At 39.4% G+C, this 23,145-nt stretch overlaps 1 protein-coding gene across 1 annotated transcript; it reads left to right on the top strand.

Annotated features, from left to right (window-relative positions):
- Positions 1 to 691: 691 nt before the first annotated feature.
- Positions 692 to 15,059, top strand: sp7 (Sp7 transcription factor). The gene is made up of 4 exons (XM_056750895.1): positions 692 to 829; positions 9,401 to 9,515; positions 11,074 to 11,224; positions 12,849 to 15,059. The coding sequence occupies exons 3-4, from the start codon at positions 11,204 to 11,206 to the stop codon at positions 14,166 to 14,168; spliced, it is 1,341 nt and encodes a 446-aa protein (XP_056606873.1). The 5' UTR covers positions 692 to 829; positions 9,401 to 9,515; positions 11,074 to 11,203; the 3' UTR covers positions 14,169 to 15,059.
- The last annotated feature ends 8,086 nt before the right edge of the window (positions 15,060 to 23,145 follow it).

Raw genomic sequence — 23,145 nt, 5'->3', positions numbered from 1 at the left:
TATTTGGAAAAATTACATTTCTATGACACCGTTGAGGAAAATTAAAAATGTGCCCCAGAACTGTTTGCTTTCTTAGATTCTTACAAATTCTCAACAAAATTCACAATAATTTTCCTTCTATGGTAGTCAATGGTGTCCCAGAATAGCCTGTTGCTAACATTTTTCCAAATATCTTTCTTTGTGTTCATCAAAGAAATGAATAAAGGTTTGGAACAACATGAGGGTTATTAAATGAGGATATTTTGGGTGGAGTATCCCTTCAAAGATAGAACTTGGCGTTTAACAGTTCATTTTTCTCGCTTGATCTGATCATTTTGTGATATTTAAACATTTTGTGATATTTAAAACTTAGCAACTTAACTCTAGACCCATACAGCACACACAGAGAGAGAGAGAGAGAGAGAGAGAGAGAGAGAGAGAGAGAGAGAGAGAGAGAGAGAGAGAGAGAGAGAGAGGGGATGTTAGTAATTGGGAAGACAGACGCCAGACTGGTTTGGAAAAGACTGCAGAGAGCTGTGGTTTCACAGGAGTGTGATGAGAGAGAGAGAGAGAGAGAGAGAGAGAGAGAGAGAGAGAATAAATATGTGTGCACTCTTACTCTATATTAATGTATGTTATGCACTTTCGTGTGTGCGCGTGCTGCCTCATTAGGCTGAGAGAGGTTAGATGTGCGGCGGTCGGTCTCCCCTCACAGCAGTCTTTGATGGAGCTCAATCAGTGCCACATGATACGGGTGGGGGATGAATGAATGCAAGGAAGAGATGAGGAATAAAAGAGGAAAGAACACGCGTTCTGATGATGACATTCAGAAGATCGTTGACTCTTTCTGGTCTGTTGTCGGTGATTATGGTCTTTTATGGATTTGTTTTACATGTTTTACATGTTGCAGGACATGCACACCATCTTATTATTCAGAAGCTCTTTAGTAAATGCGATAATTATACGCCGCTATAAATCCCCTCACGAACAGGAAACGCATCATCCGCCGCTCGTGCTTCGCCTGGCTGCTGCTTCAGAGTTCTCGTGCGTGCGCGCGTACATACATGTGTGAGACTCTTCGCCCCGGTCGCCACCGTTGTACAGATGTGACCACAGTGAACCGTGCACCCCACTCGCACCCCCACACGGTCGTTTTCTTTCCACAACAAAGAGCAATTAAAGCGCGCTGCCTCTCAGACCGAGCAGCCGACCGCACTTCCACAAACACGAGATCCGAGAGACTGATTCAAACCAGACCAAAGCTCTTCGTCTTTTACTCTCTAAATGATCTCCACATTACGGCTGATTGTTTAGGAAGCTCTTACAAACTTGCTAAAGAGTACTTAGGTTAAAATCTACCAAATAATTGCAGGGTTTGAAGAATAATGTTTTGGCCTATTGTGAGGGAACATCTCTCTTTTGGGGGAAGTGTTTATAGACAATTAAATTAACATTAGAGTTTTCTGAATATGCTAGATATAAAACCATCTGCTTGCTTCTCCACGGCCCACGTGATTCAATAAGTAATGCCTATATGTGCTGAACTTTACTGAGGGTTTTACAAAGTAACATCTTAGCAACGATGATAGTCATACTTGACATAGCGAAGTGCGTTTCTTTACTCTCAAATGCTAAGCAATACTTATGTTCAGACATCCCTTGTTGGCAACACTGTGGGCGGACAGGAATCCACCCACAGTGACTCTGAGTTTGGGTGAGTGGTTTAAGTAATATGGCTGAAGAACTCGGGTCAGAGGCGTTCCCCTGTTTCTGGGCTAAATTGGTTTGTTTCTGTTGCTCTTATAATTCTAACCTTCCAACAGTATCTTAGGAGGAGATTCATTCATATAGTTCGTACGATCTTGTTCGTTTAGTAGCACAATCTGCTTTTGCTCAAGTCATTGTTTGGGGGTGGGTCTTCATTAATGGCTTTTTTAATTCTAAGGTTTTCTACGATTCACCGCGTATGAATTAGCTAGTTTGTAAAATAATGATGAAATCCTGCGAGGTAAAGCTGGTATAACGTGATGAGACCCCGATATCAAAGGTAGGTCTGTAAGACGTCTTTTAAAGATCTGAAGAAAACAGGGGCTTACTGACCGGCAGGACATTCTGTATAAGTCCAGAATGGATGTGACCAGGGGCTGACTGGCCATCTGGAGTTCCGGCTGTTCTCGGTGGGCCGCTAATGTATGGGGCTGGAATGGACACTTTGGCCGGACAGATGTACCTATTACAAACGCGAATGCACGCAATGTTGAGGCATGAGTGAGTCGGACATGTATGCATGTAACACAATGGCATGCTACATACAATGCCCCCCCGTCGACAGAAATATCCAAAGCCGATTTTACTTGCCAGTCCGCCCCTTGGGGAACATCTGATTAAAAAAACAGTTTTACATACATTCTAAATTATAAACGTTTTACAGAGATCTTCTAATTGACATTGTAGGGGAGCAAACAATAAAAAAATACATGTAGATCATGGGAATATATGTAGATCAGGGGTCCCCCAAACTTTTCAGCCCACGACCCCCAAAATAACAGTGCCAGTGGCTTCTCCGGCCTCCTCTGCTCGCCTCCTTCCATTGTCTTTGGTCGATATTAACAGACGTTTCATTTTGACAAACAAAAATATCCTAAACTTACAGCCTGAAAAATAATCTGCGTGGAAATATGGGGATGTTTAACATGGTGCTGTAAATTGACTTGCTCTACCTAAGCTGATTTGTGTGACGTAATCACCTCAGAGGTCATGATCGAGGGGAAGAAAATTTGAGAGGCTGGTGGCTTTTTATTTGCATGGTTTTATTTTTGACTTGGCTAATATTTATAACTGTTATTAGAAATTCGCTGTTTCTAATTCATCTTGCGACCTCGCCCTCCCCACTTTGCGAACCCCTGGATGATACATCAAATAGACGTCTCTGAGATGTACTGTGCGCTATCTGGGCGAAGGTACAAATGTTAAATGGTTGATTCCTGATAGCGCACATACAGTACATCAGGGAGACGTCTATTTGAAGTCTGGTCTGCATTCATATCATCACTTTTCAGACATTTGAAGTCCATTGTGAATTGTCTTCCTGATGTCTCATTGGCAGGGTGAGTTGTTATTTTTACAGGTGCAGTCTCTCAGCCGTGTCTCCATCTGTTTGTGGAAGCTCCAGTAGAGGGCGTTCTTTACCAAGCTGGCCAGTGTAACGTGGCGTGGGTAGCTCGTGGTGGCTCTGGTCAGGCAGACTGGAGCCCTTGGGCGCTGGCATGCAGCACAGCATTCAGGAGGGGCCCCCTCAAAAACCATCTCCTCAGGGGCCACACCCACCCGTACTCGCTCTCTCTGGGGGGATGGCGTGTTTCCTCAAGCCAGTCCTCCGGATTTAGAGCGTCTTTGAGGCCGGTGGAAGTGAAGGCATTCGGCTTTATTTCTGAGCTCGGCCTGCGTGGCATCCGCGGCATCAGCGTTGTCGCCAACATGTACTCAATCATTACGCTCAATTCAAAACTTGATTTGAATTCACAACTCTCAAACTAAGAGTTTAAGGCTTAGTAATATGTCACATTTCAAAGACAAACATTTTCTGAACGGTCTTGATGGTGGTCCTCACATTTATGGTGCTCTGGAGAATAACCGGAACCACGGTGAGAGGTGGAAACAGCTTCAGACCTGAGCTCTGTGTTTGTCTTTGTGATGGTTATTTTTCACGGCTATTATACTGCTTTAGCTACAGGGTGTGGGTGCAGATCTGGGTGGTCCGAGTTCTTCTTGAGCGTACGCTGTGGCTTTCGGACCTGCCATGTTTTGTTTTGGTGTCTAAAGGAAGGGTTCTCTTTAGGTAAAACCTGCTTATTTTTACTCAGGCTTTTAGAGACTTCCATGTCCGGCGCTCATTCTATATGGGGGAATGTAATGAAAATGTGCTGGTCACATTTCATCCCAAAATCAACAGAGATGAGGTTATATTTAGCTTCATTTAGACAAGCTTTTTACTATTTTCCCACCACCAAATTTTTATCATAATTTGTTCATCCATTGTAATTATTCCCAATGGCGATTCTCATTACCGTGATGTGATTTAAAAACTACTTTAATACAATCATTTTTTTTTAAATAAACAAAAAAGTAGTGCAACACATAGATTGTTATGATGTGTCCCTTTTAACAAATATTGATAAAATATCTCCTTTCATTTTAGGTTCATAAATATGTATTTTTTTCTTCTGTGCATTATGTAAGGGAGATTCGACATGTTCAATTGTCAGAATGCAAAAATGAGTCTATATATATATATATATATATATATATATATATATATATGTATTTTTCTATTTTACATATAGACATGTTTTAAAGATATTCTCATATATAATGTGCATTATATAAGATGCTTCACAAAACAAATGTTTTTAAGATTTTTTCTTTAGTTTACATGAAGGGACTGATCTAAATGAGGGATGCACCGATATGTACTTTTTGGCTGATAACCGATAATTCTTACACATTGGAATAATTGGCCGATAACTGACATATATACAGTATTTAAATATGAATGTGAAATTCCCTAATACTGTAACAAAAGGCAAAAAGTGGACAACTGCTTTTATTTGAAAACATTCACCGTAGAAAACAAAGTAACCACAAGTTCTCTTTTCCCCCTAATAACACGTATCAAGCCTACACTAGTTATAATTCTTTAACCTTCAAACTTTTCTGGTGTATGTTTTATGTAATTAACAAATAGACCCCACAGAGACCCAGAAAAATGTTCTTGATAGCCACATGTCTAACAGATCTCAAGACAGAAAACATTCAGACAGCGATCTGATTCAAACAAATGCTTTTGTTCCTATAATTATAAATGTCTACATACTGTACCTAGTACATCAACAATGTTTTGCTAATAGCAGCGAGTGAATGATCACGACAGAAAGACTGTACTGTATTTTAACCTTGAGCAGCAGAGAAATTATTTATAAGTGATCGGCTATAATATATTGTCCTAAAAAAATTATCGATACAGATAACATTAAAAATATCCATGTATTGGCCAATACCGATATGCCGGGAAATTATCGCGCATCCCCGAGTTTAAATAATTCAGAACTGTAGAACATTTCCAATATTCTTGCAACAATCTACCTGTAGATCTTGTAGTCCATGTGCAGGTTTACCAAGTACAAAAACTGTTTTAAAGGTGCACAACAGTGGTCACTGCAGATATTTAATTGTTTTACAAACAAAATCCGTTCATGTCAACATTTTTATTTTTTCCAAAAGTGCCGAAAACGTTTCACACAATTTTTCTCATGAACTTAATTTCTTGCATGCACATGACGGTCTATTGTAAGACTTCTTTTACATACAGACTATTATGGAATTTTATTTAAACTTTTTTCTCTTGACCTTTACAGATTTTTTGAAAGTCTTTTTAATATTTCGCTGAAGCATCTAACCTGTTTCTTTCTTCCTCATTCGCAGCATGCGGTGTGTTTTATTCTTAGATATTTTTGTTTCCGACTACTTTATCGGTGTGTCTGTGTGTTACTAAACATGCATGACGTTACCCATTGGACTGATGATTTGTGGAGTACACTTGTGGTAAAGCCTAGGGGGCGGACAACAGCGTTGTACTGTGGTATCTCGGTGCCGTGTTTCGTATAGTCTAGAGTGCCCAGTAACCAGTAATTCATAAAATTGGCCTCTTTGTTATGATCATGCTGGCTCCTTCAGGCCCCACACAGTTCCACTTCATGAGTATTTGACTGTCTTCGGTTAATGATCTGCGTAAAGCAAAACCAAAGCGGCTTCTATTCCAGAGAGATATATTGTAGATGAAATTAAGCTTATTTCTGCCGTTCGCCTTACTTTCTCATTCATCTTTCCATAGAAATTCCTGCGTTTCTCTGACCACACGGTCTGGAAAAAGGCATCTCGCTGTGAGGCAAGTTTGTCCCTGACCTTATATCTCTCTCTCTTACCACATTTCCATCTCCAAAGCCACTCGCACACGTCTAATCATTTCACTTTTTCCTTGCATGGCAGCGTTATTAAGAAGTTTAATTTGTTGAGGGTCCGTGCAGACTCGGAGAGGAATTCTGGGGGAATTATTCCATTGATTCCTATTTAACCACATCGAAGTCCTCGTACACTATACACGGGCTAATGATGGAAGCATGAAAACCCAAATCGGAGTCGAAGATGTGTACAGTAACAGTAGGCAAGAACCGTAGTTCATGTATAATGTTTCAATCTGGCCAAGAACGCCGTTGTTTCATGCACAGCCTTCAGTCACAGTGGTTCAGGATCATAAAAAAGTCATAAAAAAATATTTGTGTGTTGGATGAAAAAATAGGAACTCTGTTCTTGTGAATTATTTTTCATTTAATATTTATGGCAGTGGTTTACACTAGTAGGTCAGGACCCGTTTTTTAATACATTCACATGCGACTATTATAATGGAAGGCATAGCTGGGATAGCAAAATTGATCAACCTTCCAAAAGAAAACACATTTTTAATTTGAATTGACTTTGAATTTCATTATGTGTACAATAATGTTCTTGTATTTTGTAGAAGGAATGTCAAAACAGGCCTTGAAAAATATGAATTTCAAGATTTTCGGCCAAATAAACATGATCCCCGTGAAGTCCGGTTGAAAATCTGTATCCTGAAGCACATGCGAAGCGTTGATTTACATGACTGTGTATGTAAAGTATTAGAATGAACCGCACTATAACTCCAGCACACACACATACGCCCCTCATTAACACAATCATCTACTTTTCCTTTTACAGCCTATTACCCCACCAGAGAGGAAGAAATGTCAATGTAAAAATCAAAAATAGAAAAGATTAAAAAAAACACAAAATGTTTTCCTTTCCTTCCAAATCTCTAATTATAGTTTTGAGGGAAACCATTGGCGGGGATCAACCGTTTATAGCTCTTCGGAGTGATAGAGGATTTCCCAATAAACCACTCGCATCCAGCACCTCTCCTTTCAATATCTGCCGTTCAGGGTGTGGGATCTGTGACCCTCAAAGGGAAATAGGAGCTATTAGCTCGAATGGGGAAACCGCATGCAAATCGTGAGGAAAACGCTTTCCTCAAACTAAAGTGAGCCTGCCACATGTGGCACAGCTCTCGCTTTAGAACTTCAGTACGTTTCATGATGGCACACCCAGTTTAAAACCCCATCTTTTATACACTTTTATACAGTTTATAAAGCACAATCATGCTGAAGACAGAACAACAATCTATAGATTATATTATAAATTAGTATCAAAATATTTACAGAATATTGCAAAACACACAATGATCTGCTTCTGAGTGAGGTTTACTCATTCATCAATAAAGGCAAATGGCTTTGATAAGACAAGCACATTTATAAACATTAGAAACCATCACAAACATCTGTATATAACAACATGGAGGTGCAGCACAAAATCAGTTTAATCTCAGTTCGCTTGCACGTACCACAGTGTATCAAATCGAAGTTCCACATTTCATCTTCAATGAATCCTTCTGTTCTTCCACTTCTCAGTGTTTCATGTCTTTGCATATGTTTCCATTCATTGGTAAATGAATAGCAGAGGATCAGGTGAGCGAATGAGGCCCGAGATAAACGCATGAATGCAAAGAGCCGTTCCAAGATTATCAGAACATCCCAGCAATTAACAAATATACAACTGGCCTCCTTAAAAAACATGTGAAAATGCTCTGAGAGTTTAGTTTTATTTCTGATGTTGAGCGGGACATATCTGACAGCTCATCTCTCGCAAATAGATTTGAGTTTATAAAACAAATGTAAATGGCCAGAACTGTTTCATGATGTGGCTACTGTAATCTCATTTAAACATTTTACAATCTGCTTTTGAGCAAGTATTGCTTTTTCTAGTGATCATACTTTATTATTTCTATTAACTTATTAACTAATTCATATGAAAATAGTTATGAATTGCTGTAGGATTTCCATGATGTGACACACTGTAAACATTTTTGCTGTAGTTATGCAGCTAGTTGCTGTTATCTTACTGTAGATTTATATTTATCAAATTAACTGCCAACAGTTTGTTCAAAGATAAATGAATATTAAACATTAACAAGTTTTTATCTTAACAGAAACAAAACGATAAAATAACAGCCTCATGCAAAGCATTCTGGGAACCAGAAATCCAGATTTTCAGCTTTTTTTCTAATTTTGGCTCCCAGAATGCTTTGCATGAGGCTGTTATTTTATAGTTTTTTTTGTAAGGATAAAGACTTGTTAATGTTTAATGAACATTTATCTTTGAACAAACTTTTGCCAGTAAATTTGCCATAGATGTAAATCTACAGCAAATTACTGGCAAACTGCTGCCTGTAATTTCTACAGAAACTCTTAACAGTGTACTTGTTATTGCTGATCAGAAGTATAATTATTAGAATTATATTTTTAAAGTGTTATACTATATATAAACTGGGCGTAAAGGCATTTTTTATACCAAAATTTGTAAGCACCTCGAGCACAAAATGAGGTCTGTTTTCCTGGACAAGAAACATATTAAACGTGCATCTCTGCTTTTTTTGACGATTTTTTGCCTTTTATGAGTGAACAAGTTGAATGCCTTTCAAAAACCGGGTGTGTTTGCTGTTTAATTTGCCACAATTAGGACTGTTGAAAGGTGACAAATGTGCACATCTCAAGAGTTTGTTTTGACAGGTTTTTGGTTGCAGTTTTTCTATCTGCGTCAACAACAGCTGTTCACTTCCCAGAAAAATGTGAAACATGTATGTTGGTTATACAATTTAAAAACGAAAAAAAAAACGTACGTTCATTCTTTCCTTTACTTACTCCAGCTTTAGTCCTCCTCTAGTAGCATGGCCTTGTAAACTAACTATTTAGCGTCTTGACAAAATGTTAATATGCTCTCCTGCTTTGGATAAAAGTTATAAATGTAAATGTTAATCATTATAATTGATTTCACCAACTATCGTATCACAAAGTTATTGCATATCACATTTTTCTTCAATATTGTGCAGATCTAACTTAGACCTTCTCCAAAAATGAACTGGCATTTAAATCTGTGAGAAATCACAGCAGTGTGATCTTCACTGGTGCTCCTGACAAACATGTGATGGATGTTACATTAGAAATATTTCTGCCACCTATTGCACCAATGTAATGCGCTGGATTGCAGAAATAAATGCGTGCATGCATGTGTATATTGCGTTTTTGAATTCTCTCAGATAGATGGACACACAGGGTCAGTTGAAGAGCAGCCTGCTAAATATAGTCTGTGTGTTACTGTAAGAGCCAAACGCTCACAAACTACAAGCCTGCTCTGACCGTGCCTTGTAATTGAGGGCGAAAATAAAGAATGAAATTACATGTTTATTTTTGAAAACAATTTTAATCTTCTCTCCCCTCATTTTGGAAAAAAGCAACACCCACAAGGACACTCAAAACCAAGATGGGCTGTCGGAAGGCTTCCAAATGTTTATTCACTTGATGGATGTCTGAAAGCCAGAGCAATACAGCTGGAAAGAAGTATGCAGTGTAAGGATCTGTGTGCTTGGACAGTCTTGAAAAATTGCAAACAAAAACACATTTATTTCAGTTTGGTTGTGTAAAATTGGTTGAAATCCGAGGCATATTTAGTTTTCTGCACATTATTTGTGTGTTTTTGGATTAAATGACTACTCATCACCAAAGTCTAAGTTTGAAAAGAGACTACACATTAACCCCTTTTTAATTGTAAAAGCAAATGTCATTTCTTCGAAATCAGATTGTCAGAATTTGTTTTACGAATGTAAACATTTAAACAGAGAGTTTCTGCTCTGTTTAAACATTATCAAAGAGAGAATTCAACACCATTGAGACGCACAACTGGTCTTTCGGATTCACTTGATATAATTTATTGAAATTCAGCTTTCATCAGTTCTTCAGTATTTTTTCTAAAAAAATGTAAAAACAAATTAAGCAATTGCACATACATCACTTTAAACCTGATTAGTCAATATACTTTGTAATACACTAAACTCTATAAATCTTTCTTCGTTTGTTTGATTTTGATTGGATTAAACCAGCTTCAAAAGCTGGTGTAGTCTTAATAAGAGTTTGATTCCAAAATGAGAATACTCCATTTCCATTCCATTCCATTTTCTACCGCTTATCCGAACTACCTTGGGTCACGGGGAATACTCCATTTCAATTTATTTAAAAAAATCATGTTTTTACTTATCATGTATTGTGTTTTATAATGTTAGTAAGCTGTATTTTTTTGTTATTATGGTTTAAATCAAAACAAACCAACTGCAGTTTGATTGATTTTAATTGAAATGCACACTAAAAAACATCATTTTTTAACAAAAAAATATATAGGAGTTTTCTCATTTTGGAACCAAACTCTTCATTTATTGTTCTGTGTGAGTAAATTTGATATCTCAGTCTACCGTCATTCTTTACTCTAAATAAGTTTGGAGTGAAATCAAATAGGCTCATCAAGCCTCTATTACAATAACAAAGAATAGCATTTTGCAAGGTTTTGTCTGTGATGTTTTTTGAAGCTTTACTTTCCTCCATGAAATATAAAGTCTTTCATTGACAAATGTAAAGCAAAATTGGTCACTGTGAATCAGTTCTAGCCCAGCATTACAGAACAACCATTAATATAAAGTAACAGTGGAATGTTTCTCTCTCTCTTCCTGACTATACATTACAATATGTACCATTTTTAGACGGATAAAACAAGAAACATTTATCTTTGCTCAGAGGAAGGGCAGAAATAAAGTGAAACAAAGTATCACAGTAATTTAAAAATGTAAATATAAAACTTGATAGAACTTAACCTTGCCAAACTGCCAAAATGTACCAGAGCAAAATTAAACAGTAGCCTGATATCAAACAGACAAAATCTTTTTAAAAAAGTTTTATCTTAATGTACAACAATATAACTTTTCCTATTTTACTTTTCAGGACTTAAAAAGTTTCTTCCGGATTTGTGACAATCTACCCCGGTCTCTATAGAGTTGTTATAATTTCATTGTGATACACATATGCGCATTCAATCTCTCTCTCTCTCTCTCTCTCTCTCTCTCTCGCTCTCCCTCATTAGGGGGCGTGTCTCCGGATGGCTGATAGAAGAGTCAGTGCGCTCGTGCGGACTTTATTTGACTCGCGCGCACGAGGACTGAGCGCTTCTTCCCCGCTTACGGACTGAACTTCACAGAGCTGCTTGCTCCGGGATGGCTGCGTCGATTCTGGAGGTATGAGAAACACGATCTGATCTGGGACCTGTGCATTTTATGCCTTATATCAAGTGTCTTTGAACGTCACAAATGAGGTTTGTAGGCAAAGCTGTGTATTGACGTTTAGTGCATTTCTCTATTTATTTGATCAATTATAACATTTAGGATACCATAGTCACTTAGCAAAATATTATTGTATTTAGTAAAATGTTGGGGTGAAGTTGAAAGTAACTTGTCTGGTTATGCAACCTGTTGGTGCACATTGATTTTTATAACTTTATAAGTCGCTTAGTAGACAAGTGTCAGCAAATGTAAATAAGTTTTGTTTGAAAAATGTATTAGAATTTGTTCTTTTGTATCTGAAATGCAGAGTTTACTGCCTGCATCCCATATGATAACCTTTATAAGCTCCACAAGAACTTTTTTCTTAGGAAAACTTTATACTGGTAACACATCAAAAAAAACTATAACACACATCAATTAACTTTTTATCGGTCAATGGACGATATAGCGACTCAAGAGCCCCGTGCATTTGAATGGCAGAATTAAGAACCTTTATTATTATAGTGTACGGTAAAGTTATTACCCAACAGGCCATCCTGCAATCCAGACAGGGAATTATGAAAATGTAGGAGATTTAAAACTCTTGTGGTGATGGTTTTGGATGCATACATCAAGTTTAAGCTCTATGCTGTAATGGGGAGCAATTAACCTGGAAACGGCAGTCGGAGTCGTGCCAAGATGAACCGCACACACTCAGCGGGAAATATCATCACACTCATTCACTTATCATCAGATCCCAACGGAAAATAGAGTCCAGCGCTGCCATTCCATCAAAAAGCCTTGTCCTTAACTTTGAGTTGATCTTTTGTCTTTAATGTTTTATGTTAGGGCTTGAGACTGGAGACGGTGTCAGTCCACGCATTAATTTGACATGTTTTTCACTCTTTTAAAAGGTTCTTCGCAGCGATGCCATAGAAGAACCATTTTTTGTTCAACTAAGAACCAATCAGACAAATTCATTCATTCTCTTTCTTACTAAGAAACTTTTTTCCCCACTAAGAAATAGAAAGGTTCTTGGGATGTCAGAGGTTCTTCGTGGAACCAAAAGGTTCTTCTATGGCATCATAGAACCTTTTGAAGCCCGTGTTGTTATTTCATTTTAAATGCTTCATTATTCACTATTCTTCTGATGTTGATCTTTTTGACTTCTGTTTATTGTGTCGACATGCCCAGTTGACAGGATGATTGACAACACAATTCAATGCAAATCTTGTTTTTAAACAATTGTTTATTCTTCCTAACAATACATCATTGTCGAAAAGGCTCTTGCCTGTTTTTCGTCGCCGACTGGTCACCATAGAGATGTAAACGTGTTAAACAGGATCTCTTTGCGTGGACACATTAATTACTATGTTGTGGTGCATATTTTTGTCTAGTCTAACAGCAAAAAAAATGACGATTGCTCAACCTCTTATATACGGTGTGGCTGCTTACATACCCCTTTAAAGAACTTGTTTTTATGTGTGCAGCATACTTGGAAAGAGAACTCAAACCTAGACACTCATTGTAGTAAAAAGGTCCACGGTTTGTCGCCGTCAGGTGATTCAGACTGAACAATGGTCTTCTTTTTTTGTTTCAGGAGGAAACACGTTATGGATCGAGTCCCTTGGCTATGCTAACCGCCACCTGCAACAAGTTTGGGAGCACCAGTCCAGTCGGAGATTCCGCCACGCCAGGTAAACCAGGAAACGCATCACCAGTTAAGAAAACCTACAGCATGACTTCTGAACTTCAGACCCCCAAAAACGGACGAGGCGCTGAAGGCATAGCGGACACTTACAGCGGCTCTTTCAGTTCCACTGGTGGCTTGCTCACGCCGACCGGTAGCCCTCCACCTCATCACGGAGCGTACACCACCGACTACAATCCTTTTTCCACCTTTCAGACCTCCACTGGCTCTCAGGACCCTTCACACTTGGTGAGCAAAACCACAGCAGACTGCCTGGCCAGTGTCAACACCTACCTGGATATGACACACCCCTACGGCTCATGGTACAAGGGCATCCATCCTGGTATCACGGCAGCACCTTCAAACGCCACTTCTTCATGGTGGGACGTCCACACTAATTCAACCTGGCTTAGCGCTGGCCAATCCCAAACCGACAGCCTCCAAGCCCCCCTGCAACCCTTGGCTCAACAAGCCTCCCTCAACAATCAGATGACCAGCTACACCCCTGACTTCACTCCCCTGAACCCCGCCCCGTATCCCTCGGTGGGCTTGAGTTCATCATCACACCTGCTCCAATCCTCGCAGCACATGCTCCAACAGGACATGTACAAGCCCAAGCCGGTGGCCGGTTCTGGAATCCTGGATAACTCCATGGGACTCAAACCGGCCCGAGGTTCTGGTGGATACACGGGCGGCTCCACCACAGGTAGATCTTCCTGCGACTGCCCGAACTGCCAGGAGCTGGAGAGGATGGGGGCGTCCGCCGCATCCCTGCGGAAGAAGCCAATGCACAGCTGCCACATTCCCGGCTGCGGAAAGGTCTACGGCAAGGCCTCCCACCTGAAGGCTCACCTGCGCTGGCACACGGGCGAGAGACCCTTTGTGTGCAACTGGCTCTTCTGCGGGAAGCGCTTCACTCGCTCAGACGAACTGGAGCGTCACGTGCGCACCCACACCAGGGAAAAGAAATTCACCTGTCTGCTTTGCAATAAGCGCTTTACTCGGAGCGACCACCTGAGCAAACATCAGAAGACCCACACGGAGGCTAGCCTGCAGGGGAAGGGGGGGGAGGAGGACATGGAACCCCGAGGGCCGGAAGAATCGACAGACTCCAGCAAAGTTGCTCCTCCGGGGTCTGCAGGTAGCATGCAGGACCCCACGGCTGGTGGAGAGGAGAAAACCGGCACAGGGAACGGTGTGGATGGCAGCAGCGGACTGCTGGAGATATAACATTGAAATGACTCTACAATTGGAGCTACTGTTACGTTGGTGCTAAGCTATGTAGACCTGTGCAAAACACTCTTTTTTATTGTTTGTTTTTTAGGAGCAAGTTAAGTGATTCCCAAAGAACAATGTACCATGAAAAGAAACTAACTGTGGACCAAAAGGTTAAATCGGCAGGTTTTTGGGAGATTTATCTCTTGAGAAATGAGACTTTATGCAGAAACTGTCTGTCTGGAGTGTCTCACATTTTGGGAATTGTTTTTAATCACTTTGATTCTTTTTCATATTTAAAATTTGTCAAGATTTGTCTTAGTCCTCTCATTTTTTATTGTTTCTTCTCACAGTTTTCGAGGGCGACTTTTATAAGCCCAACAACTAGGAGACTGTTTATGCTTCCATGCTTTTAGTGCAGCATCTGACATTTGGGCTTCCAACTGATGCACATGTTGTCTTTTTTATTTAATTAAAATGTACGTCTTTTATTTTTATTCAGTGTCTTCCACGTGTGTTTCAACACCTTTTTTCATAACTTATAGGATAGAATTGATCACAACCTTATGACAATCTTCAGTTTTGACTGCAAAGAAGCATTCATCATACTCTTCTGTTTCATTGTTGATTCAGTGTTTTGCATTGTTTTATTTAATTTCCTATTTACATGAAACTAATTTATGTTTTAAGTTATGAGCAGTTTGGAGACATGTGGTTTCGCTGAACGGAAGTACACAGTGAAGCAGGTCGATTATGAATATATTAAGTCTTCTCACTCATGTCATGATTTATTTATTTTATTTGGACAGATGGACTTAAAGTTCTTTTTCTTTTTTGATTTTTAATGTATGATCCTTGATGCTGAATTTCACTTTTCACTCCTGTGTAAAACAACTTTTTTGTTGTGTAAAGTTCGAATGGTGATGGAGAACAAATTTCTTTTAAATAAACCAATTATGGACAAAAGTTTTATTGCAACCATATCACTGAGTTCAAACACATTACAGCAATGACAGTTCTGTCTGGTGTAATTAGTGTAATTTATATATATTCATATTTTTTTAAATGCATGTGTTTTTCATTTATCAAAGAAACAACTTTGAAACCATAAATAACAAAACCCATGCTGCAGACACAAACGCACAAACAAAATGTTGAAATATTCACAAAACAATGTAAGATATCTCCACTTTCTGTACGTTTTTCACTATTGTGTCACACCAGCATATTGAATCCAGAAACCCTCTGGGATGCAATAAATCAGAAATGTATGAATGCTGAAAAAATGTCGACCACAAAGTGTGTGTAAAGCCAGTTTTCTCCAACAATGAAGTGTTGTGGCTTTGAAACGTTTGGCTCGCGACTAAAGGTTTGCTAACGGAAAGAAAATAACGTTATATATTCTCTAACCCACCCATATATTCCTTTCCAAACTACTTTTAGCTGTCTTTTATCTTTGCTCCAGGTTTGCTGTTATCTTATGCTTCAACAAGTGCTTTAATTAGTTTTTGCAGGACAGACAAAGCCGAGGCCTCAGTCAACACAAAGAGTCTCTCAGTACAGGACTCAAGGAAATTAAAGCTCCCCCACTGTCTGTGAGGACCAATTACCCCCGCCAGCCCCACGACTGGACAATTACCCCCACAATAATCCTGCGTGAACAACAGTAGACAAGGACACAAGATGAGATGAGAGAAGAACACCGTCACTGGACTGTTTACTCAATTTTGGGTTGCATGTGACTCTAAGAGGTTTAAAGTTTTATCATTCTTCTAAAGCAAGTTTATTTTGATATTTTATTACTGTCGTTTTATATTCTCCAAAAATATCTGCATTTAATTCAGCTTGAATCACAGATTCAAGTTTATCTTCAAACTTAGTTTTTTGGTCTGTTTTTGGTTTACAGGCTTAAAAAAAATTACGTCTAGGCCTGAATATGAGATACCCAAACGTAAAGGGTTTCAGTTCTTACAAACCTTAGCTCAATCTCTTTTAAGCAAAGAAACTTCTTTATCTAAGAAAATGTGTACGCTGTAAAAAAAATGATACGAAAAATATTACAAGCAATGTAAGCAACAATTTAATCCTTAAATTTCTTTTCATTTGAGCCAAATTAATTCTACTTGAAAATTTTAGGTAGTTAAAAATATGACTGTAAAGTAAAAAAAATTAGATGACACTTTTTTATTTGGCCTTTTCATCCATTGATATTGATGACTCCTATCACAATCTCTCTGTTTATCATTATTTGATCTACTATCTTTCCTATTGAAAAAATTTCATTCGCACACGCTGCAAATTCAATTATTTGATTCTTTCTTTTTATCATATTTACTTTTTTATGCTGAAGAGAACCAATGAACTCTTGTCTATCAGAACTAGAAAATGATAACATAAAACGCACATGTAAATGAATTGATGCTGAAATAAAAAGCTGTGAAGCACCGCACGCACTCATCCGTCGTGTTGTTTTGATCAAACGCACGCATCACTCTTCATATAGCGCGTGCTCTCTTCTCATACAACTCTTTTTACGTGTGTGTATGGTTCTAATTTACTGTCTCTAATGAGTAGAAGTTGAGGTCAGTTGGTATAAAGCATCCCGGGGCGGCTCTGTCATCAGGCCCTGGCATGTTTACGGTGGTCTGAAGTGGGCTAGCGGTCGCGTCCGCAGCTTTAAAGACACAGGCGGAGGATTGGGTGGGGTGTGTGTCGGTGGGTGGGGGCGGGCGGTTTATACGGGGGGTACAGGAGGGTCCGTGGCTTCTGACTTGGGCCTCTCTATTATTTTTGAACTTTTATACTCCCCTGTGGTGGCGGTAACCTTGTTTTATTTTTACATCTTTATGTCGGAGGAGGAAGAAAATGGGAAGACGAGAATCTGCCTCGAGCGAGGCCATTAAAGATAAATATACTCAGAGGCATGAGAGACTTTTTTGAGAGAAAAAAGGAAATGGAGGACAGCACGACAAACTCCTGTCAGAGATGGTTCTGGGGTCGAACGAAGACTAAATTCGAAAGAAAAGTAGAGTTTGGTTGCGCAAAACACATCGCCATGAGAGCAACAGCGATGTGTTTGTATGCATCCGCAACACAAAGATTACGAAGAACAAACAAAGATTTTACAAAGTTCACCATCCTTCTAATTGTCTAGTGCCAGATTAAAGAGGTAACAAAGGCCCTTACACTAATCTCCGAATACTGTCTTTCAGCCCCTGCAGCTCGCCCTCAGGGGAAGGAGAGGCAGATTTCCACAGGAAAGAGCGCAGGTGTCCGCAGGTGAGTGCGTCATTGTTTTAGGGCTCTTAGGGGCGTGTGTATGTGTTGACGGGCGTATGGCGATGCCCGGGGCTCTGCTCCATCCGACAATGGTGGCGAAGCAAATGATGAAGGAAAAACTATTGACCTCAAACAAGACCGAGAGGTCGAGAGGGGTCAGATGGAAACTGATTACGAAAAAGGAAGTATTTAGTTTGGAACAACAAATGAAGATTGATCATCATTAGCTCATTTAAATGAACTGCATTGGCGGAGGGCGGCTGAATAGAAGCACTTATCTGACTCTTTCATGGGCGTCTTTATGAGCTCCAGTCTGTAACTGAGCTCGCTGCTAGCCTCAAATGTATCAAACGCACCACTAAATGGACCAATTCTGTTTATAGGAACTGCGGGCAGGCTGTGGCAGAGTCCATGCCCCTGTAAAAAGATAATATGTTCCCTATTAAATGTCCCCCGGATGACAAATTGCTTCCAGAAAAAAAGAAATGGACGTTAAGGAAATGAGCTGTGACACTTCAAAATAGACACCCACTCGGTGTAATTCCTTAAAATCATAATTCTGTTATACTTTACGGGAGGTGAAGAATTTCATTTCCACTACACGTTTTTAAACTCATCTAGACTTCCTCTTTATTATTCACTTCGGCACAAAGCCTTTTTTAATGAACGATTTCGTTCCATTTTGCTCTGAGCACTCGTGAATGTATTGCTGGCCATAAACAAAATTAGTCACGTTTGTTTTATTAAGTATGCGTAAGTAAGAGCTAGTATACTTGTAAGTGCACTTTTTCAATACGTCTTGGGCCCACTCGACTACTTTTTAGTTTATTAAAGTGTACTTTTAAATATAATTCATTTGTAAACTTGAAGAACATAACTATGTCACACGGCATACAACTACGAAAAGTAGACTGACAGTTTGCTTCCTCGTTTCAAAGAAGTATACTTATAGCATACTTGAGAAAACGTATTTTTTGCTTTGGTTCAGAAGAGCAAAGTTCCGATGAAGTTTGATTTCATTGTTGTGGACCATATCGACATGATGCTTATATACATAAAATATTTTTTTTATTGAAGCATTTGATTTAATCGCAAATGATTTAAGGATGGGACAACATTAGAACTACACAAACAACTTTTGTTGCTAAGTTCCTCATGGAGCCTACATTGCAAAGCATTATGAGAAGACTTTTGAAAACGGCATAAATGTTCAGAGAAATGAAAATGTGATAGGAAAATAGCTTTAAGGAGAACCTCAGAGAGAGAGAGAGAGAGAGAAGGATGTTAAAAGTGAGTGATTTGGGTTGGCAGGGTTCTGGTGGAGGAGTGTGGTGGTTCTGAAGTCCTCCAGAAAGAGGCGCCAGCGTGTCCGGCAGGGGCCCTGACCATGAGCCGCTTCCACCCCCCCGGAGTCACAGCCACAACACCCCCCCAGCTCACCCGCTGGCACGCCGAGGGCTGTTGCCACCGCATGCTTCTTTAATATCCAGCAGAAATTGAAATATCTTTGTGGGTTAGCACACCAACACAAACGTTCAGCATCATGCATGCTGACACATGCGCACACCATTTGGCATCGTGAATGCACAAGCATGCTGACTTCACATGCATTTACACACGTGCTGGCCACTGGAAAATAAATATATAAAAATCGTTGGGTCCTCTCATTCGTTGCCAAGGGCGGTTAGAGCGACATTTTAACATGACGTTACAGCACTTAATGGGAGGATGAAAAATGCTTAAAGCTGCACAAACCAGTTTGGCTTCTAATGGCAAGCGCGAAATGCTTGACCTGGTATCTCCCGGAAGCCTCGTGTTTATTTGAGTCTCGGGGACTTGACGCAAACTTTTCAAGCAAACATACGCCATGCTCAGGAGGACAGCGATGGAGAAGACATCGTTCGGACTGTTGTTAAACAATCAAAGCAGGGCAGAAATATAAACACACGGGCACAGATTTGATGGACTGATATTGTCTCCTGTATTTTCCCGAAGGAAAGAAAAATCACAGATGGGATTACTGAATGGAAAGACTTTTGGTAACTCAAGTAATCTCGTGCGTCTCCTTTAGAGCTTCAGTAGAGATCTCAACAACGTCAGGCTGACCCCAAAGTCTGGAGTCTCCCGAGCTTTGTCCGAACGATGCAACACAATCTCACGGGAATTCGTGAAATTGTTACGAAATGACAATCTATTCATTCGTGTTCTTCTACACGAATTTCCTCTTTTTCGAGTCACTCTGCTCGACCGTTTTTCATGTCACCAGCACGACAATTTTTTAATACTCAGACCCCGTGTTATTGTGCATTTTTATATTTATAACCGGATACCAAAGACGTCGCAATTATTTTAGGAATTGGCTAACCAACACCTTTACTCAAGTCAAACCCTAAAATCACAGCCGCACGAAACATACGAATAAGATCGTAGGAATTCACACGAATGAGCCACCTTGTAAAATAGGTAAGAATTCCCATCAGATTGCGTGGATATATAATTAAAAATATGAAAGATATCACGTATTAAAGTACTTTTGATAGGAAGTCGTGCTGGGAGACACGAAAAAAGGGGGAAATTTGTGTCGAAGAACACGAATTTATACGATTCGTAACCATCTCACGAATTCCCGAACACGAATTAAGAGATTACGGTTCGTAACCATTTCACAAATTCCCGAACACGAATTAATAGATTTACGATTCGTAACCATTTCACAAATTCCCGAACACGAATTAATAGATTTACGTTTCGTAACCATTTCACGAATTCCCGAACACAAATTAATAGATTTACGATTCGTAACCATTTCACAAATTCCCGAACACGAATTAATAGGTTACGGTTCGTAACCATTTCACGAATTCCCGAACACGAATTAATAGATTACGGTTCGTAACCATTTCATGAATTCCCGAACACGAATTAATACGTTACGGTTCGTAACCATTTCATGAATTCCCGAACACGAATTAATAGATTACGGTTCATAACCATTTCACGAATTCCCGAACACGAATTAATAGATTTACAATTCGTAACCATTTCACAAATTCCCGAACACGAATTAATAGATTACGGTTCGTAACCATTTCACGAATTCCCGAACACGAATTAATAGATTACGGTTCGTAACCATTTCACGAATTCCCGAACACGAATTAATAGATTATGGTTCGTAACCAGTTCACGAATTCCCGAACATGAATTAATAGATTATGGTTCGTAACCATTTCACAAATTCCCGAACATGAATTAATAGGTTAGGGTTCGTAACCAGTTCACGAATTCCCGAACACGAATTAATAGATTACGGTTCGTAACCATTTCACGAATTCCCGAACACGAATTAATAGGTTAGGGTTCGTAACCAGTTCACGAATTCCCGAACATGAATTAATAGATTATGGTTCGTAACCATTTCACAAATTCCCGAACACGAATTAATAGGTTAGGGTTCGTAACCAGTTCACGAATTCCCGAACATGAATTAATAGATTATGGTTCGTAACCATTTCACAAATTCCCGAACATGAATTAATAGGTTAGGGTTCGTAACCAGTTCACGAATTCCCGAACACGAATTAATAGATTACGGTTCGTAACCATTTCACGAATTCCCGAACACGAATTAATAGATTAGGGTTCGTAACCAGTTCACGAAATCCCGAACACGAATTAATAGATTACGGTTCGTAACCAGTTCACGAATTCCCGAACATGAATAATAGATTACGGTTCGTAACCATTTCATGAATTCCTGAACACGAATTATTGGATTTACGTTTTGTGAAAATTTCACGAATTCCCGAACACGAATTAATAGATTTACGATTCGTAACCATTTCACAAATTCCCGAACACGAATTAGTAGGTTACGGTTCGTAACCATTTCACGAATTCCCGAACACGAATTATTGGATTTACGTTTCGTGACAATTTCACGAATTCCCGTGAGACTGTAGCACGATAACACGAACGCACGACCTCATGCATGTTGACGTGTTTTTGAGGGACGTGCCGAAATTAACACACGGACTTACTGTTAGCCCATAATGGTGCCGATCATTACGGATGAGATTTCCCTTAAACGGCCTGGGTTTGGACTCCACTCCGTCTCCAGAGCCACCAACCGCTGCTGCCGCCAGAAATAACACGGCAGCGCCACTGCAGTCCGCAGCGCGGCCCGCCGCAAGAGTCGGGATCAAAACACACACAAGAAAAGGAAACACAGCACATCGGAGGGAAGGAAAAAATTGTTCATATAACTTTACTCGACGTCTTATAAGATACACAGAATCTGCTGATGATTTTGGCTCCTGGTAAAGCCACAAAATTGAATCCGCAGACGGGGGCCAAGGCTGCAGAGAGCGCGCGCGCGTGCGCGTTGGTCTCAATGGAGATCTGATGAAATAAATCGCCTGCAGTGGCGGTTCAGAGTAAAATCATTCAGCGACGGCAATTACATTCATAACTCAGACTGCAGTGAACAGATCATCATGAGCGCAGATTAAAGCTTGATAAATGAGACGCAATGGCACGGCGTGGAGAGAAATGTTTAATGTCTTTTGTGTGGCGAAGTATTGACAGTCGAACGCATTTTCAGCTTGACACAATCATGCTTATGGTGACACACAACATTGTGTAATGTTGACCTGGGGAATTGCTATACAAGAAGGATTGTTCAAATTAAAACCTGCAAAAAATTATCTAAATTCTATTTAATGACTTAAAGGAGAATTGAATTGAGCTTCTAAAACTTTAGAGGGGTAAAGCATCCCAAAGAACATACAGAAAGCTTTAAGGTACCCATATTTTAAAGGAAGGAATATAAATAACATATATAAACCCGCTGGATGGGAACCGATAAATCCCAAATCCTGTTGGACACGTAAGGTACATAAAGGCATTTTGTAATGGTTTTAATGGAACACCCGATCGTTCTTAACGAAGCAAGAAGTGTTTGTATTTTTTCACCTGTTTTATTGAATATTTTCTCTGTATCGATGTTTTACTTTGAAAATCCACATAGTAATGGGATTAAGTAATAGAGAACAATAAAAAACAAACGTTGGCTGAAAGCTTATGATGAAACAATGCTGCCCCACTGTGGACACACGAGGGATGTGCACAGGGGAAAAACAACAGAGAAAATGATAAAACAACAACTTATTTAGTTAAGACCTTGGTGCAATGTAACTCGTAATTATTTATGATTTTAAATCAACTTTTTACATCACCTTAAACAGAGAATGATGCCTTATGATTGATCATTGCGTTGCTATGCTATGTGTGGTTTGGGACGCGTTGATGTGCAGCTGATGATGGGCTCAATTTTACATTTTTATGGAACAATTTAAATGTACAAAACTGCAAGGTATACAGAACAAACAGCACATTGTTGTTATAAATAATAAATAAATCCAGGAAGAAATACTAATTGAGTAAACAAAAAACAAACTAAAAATAAATTATACTAATAGTTAGACAGAAAAAAATGATTTTTCAAACAGGGGTTTCAGGGAAAACTTTTCGTAATGATTCAGTAAGGTTCAACAAAAACAGCGATTTAAGGAAATAATTAAGTTCCATGAGAAAAGGCGCAAATTTAGGTATTGATTTTGCGATTTTTTGCATATAGAATAACAAATTTCATCAGGTGTACAAATAACATCTTTAAGGGTAAGAGAGCAAGCAGTGTTGGCAGCATCAAAAA

Source organism: Triplophysa dalaica, chromosome 6, assembly GCF_015846415.1.
Source record: "Triplophysa dalaica isolate WHDGS20190420 chromosome 6, ASM1584641v1, whole genome shotgun sequence".
Lineage (NCBI taxonomy): Eukaryota > Metazoa > Chordata > Actinopteri > Cypriniformes > Nemacheilidae > Triplophysa > Triplophysa dalaica.
Note: the sequence above shows the minus strand (reverse complement) of the source record. Positions and strands in the feature narration are given on the sequence as shown.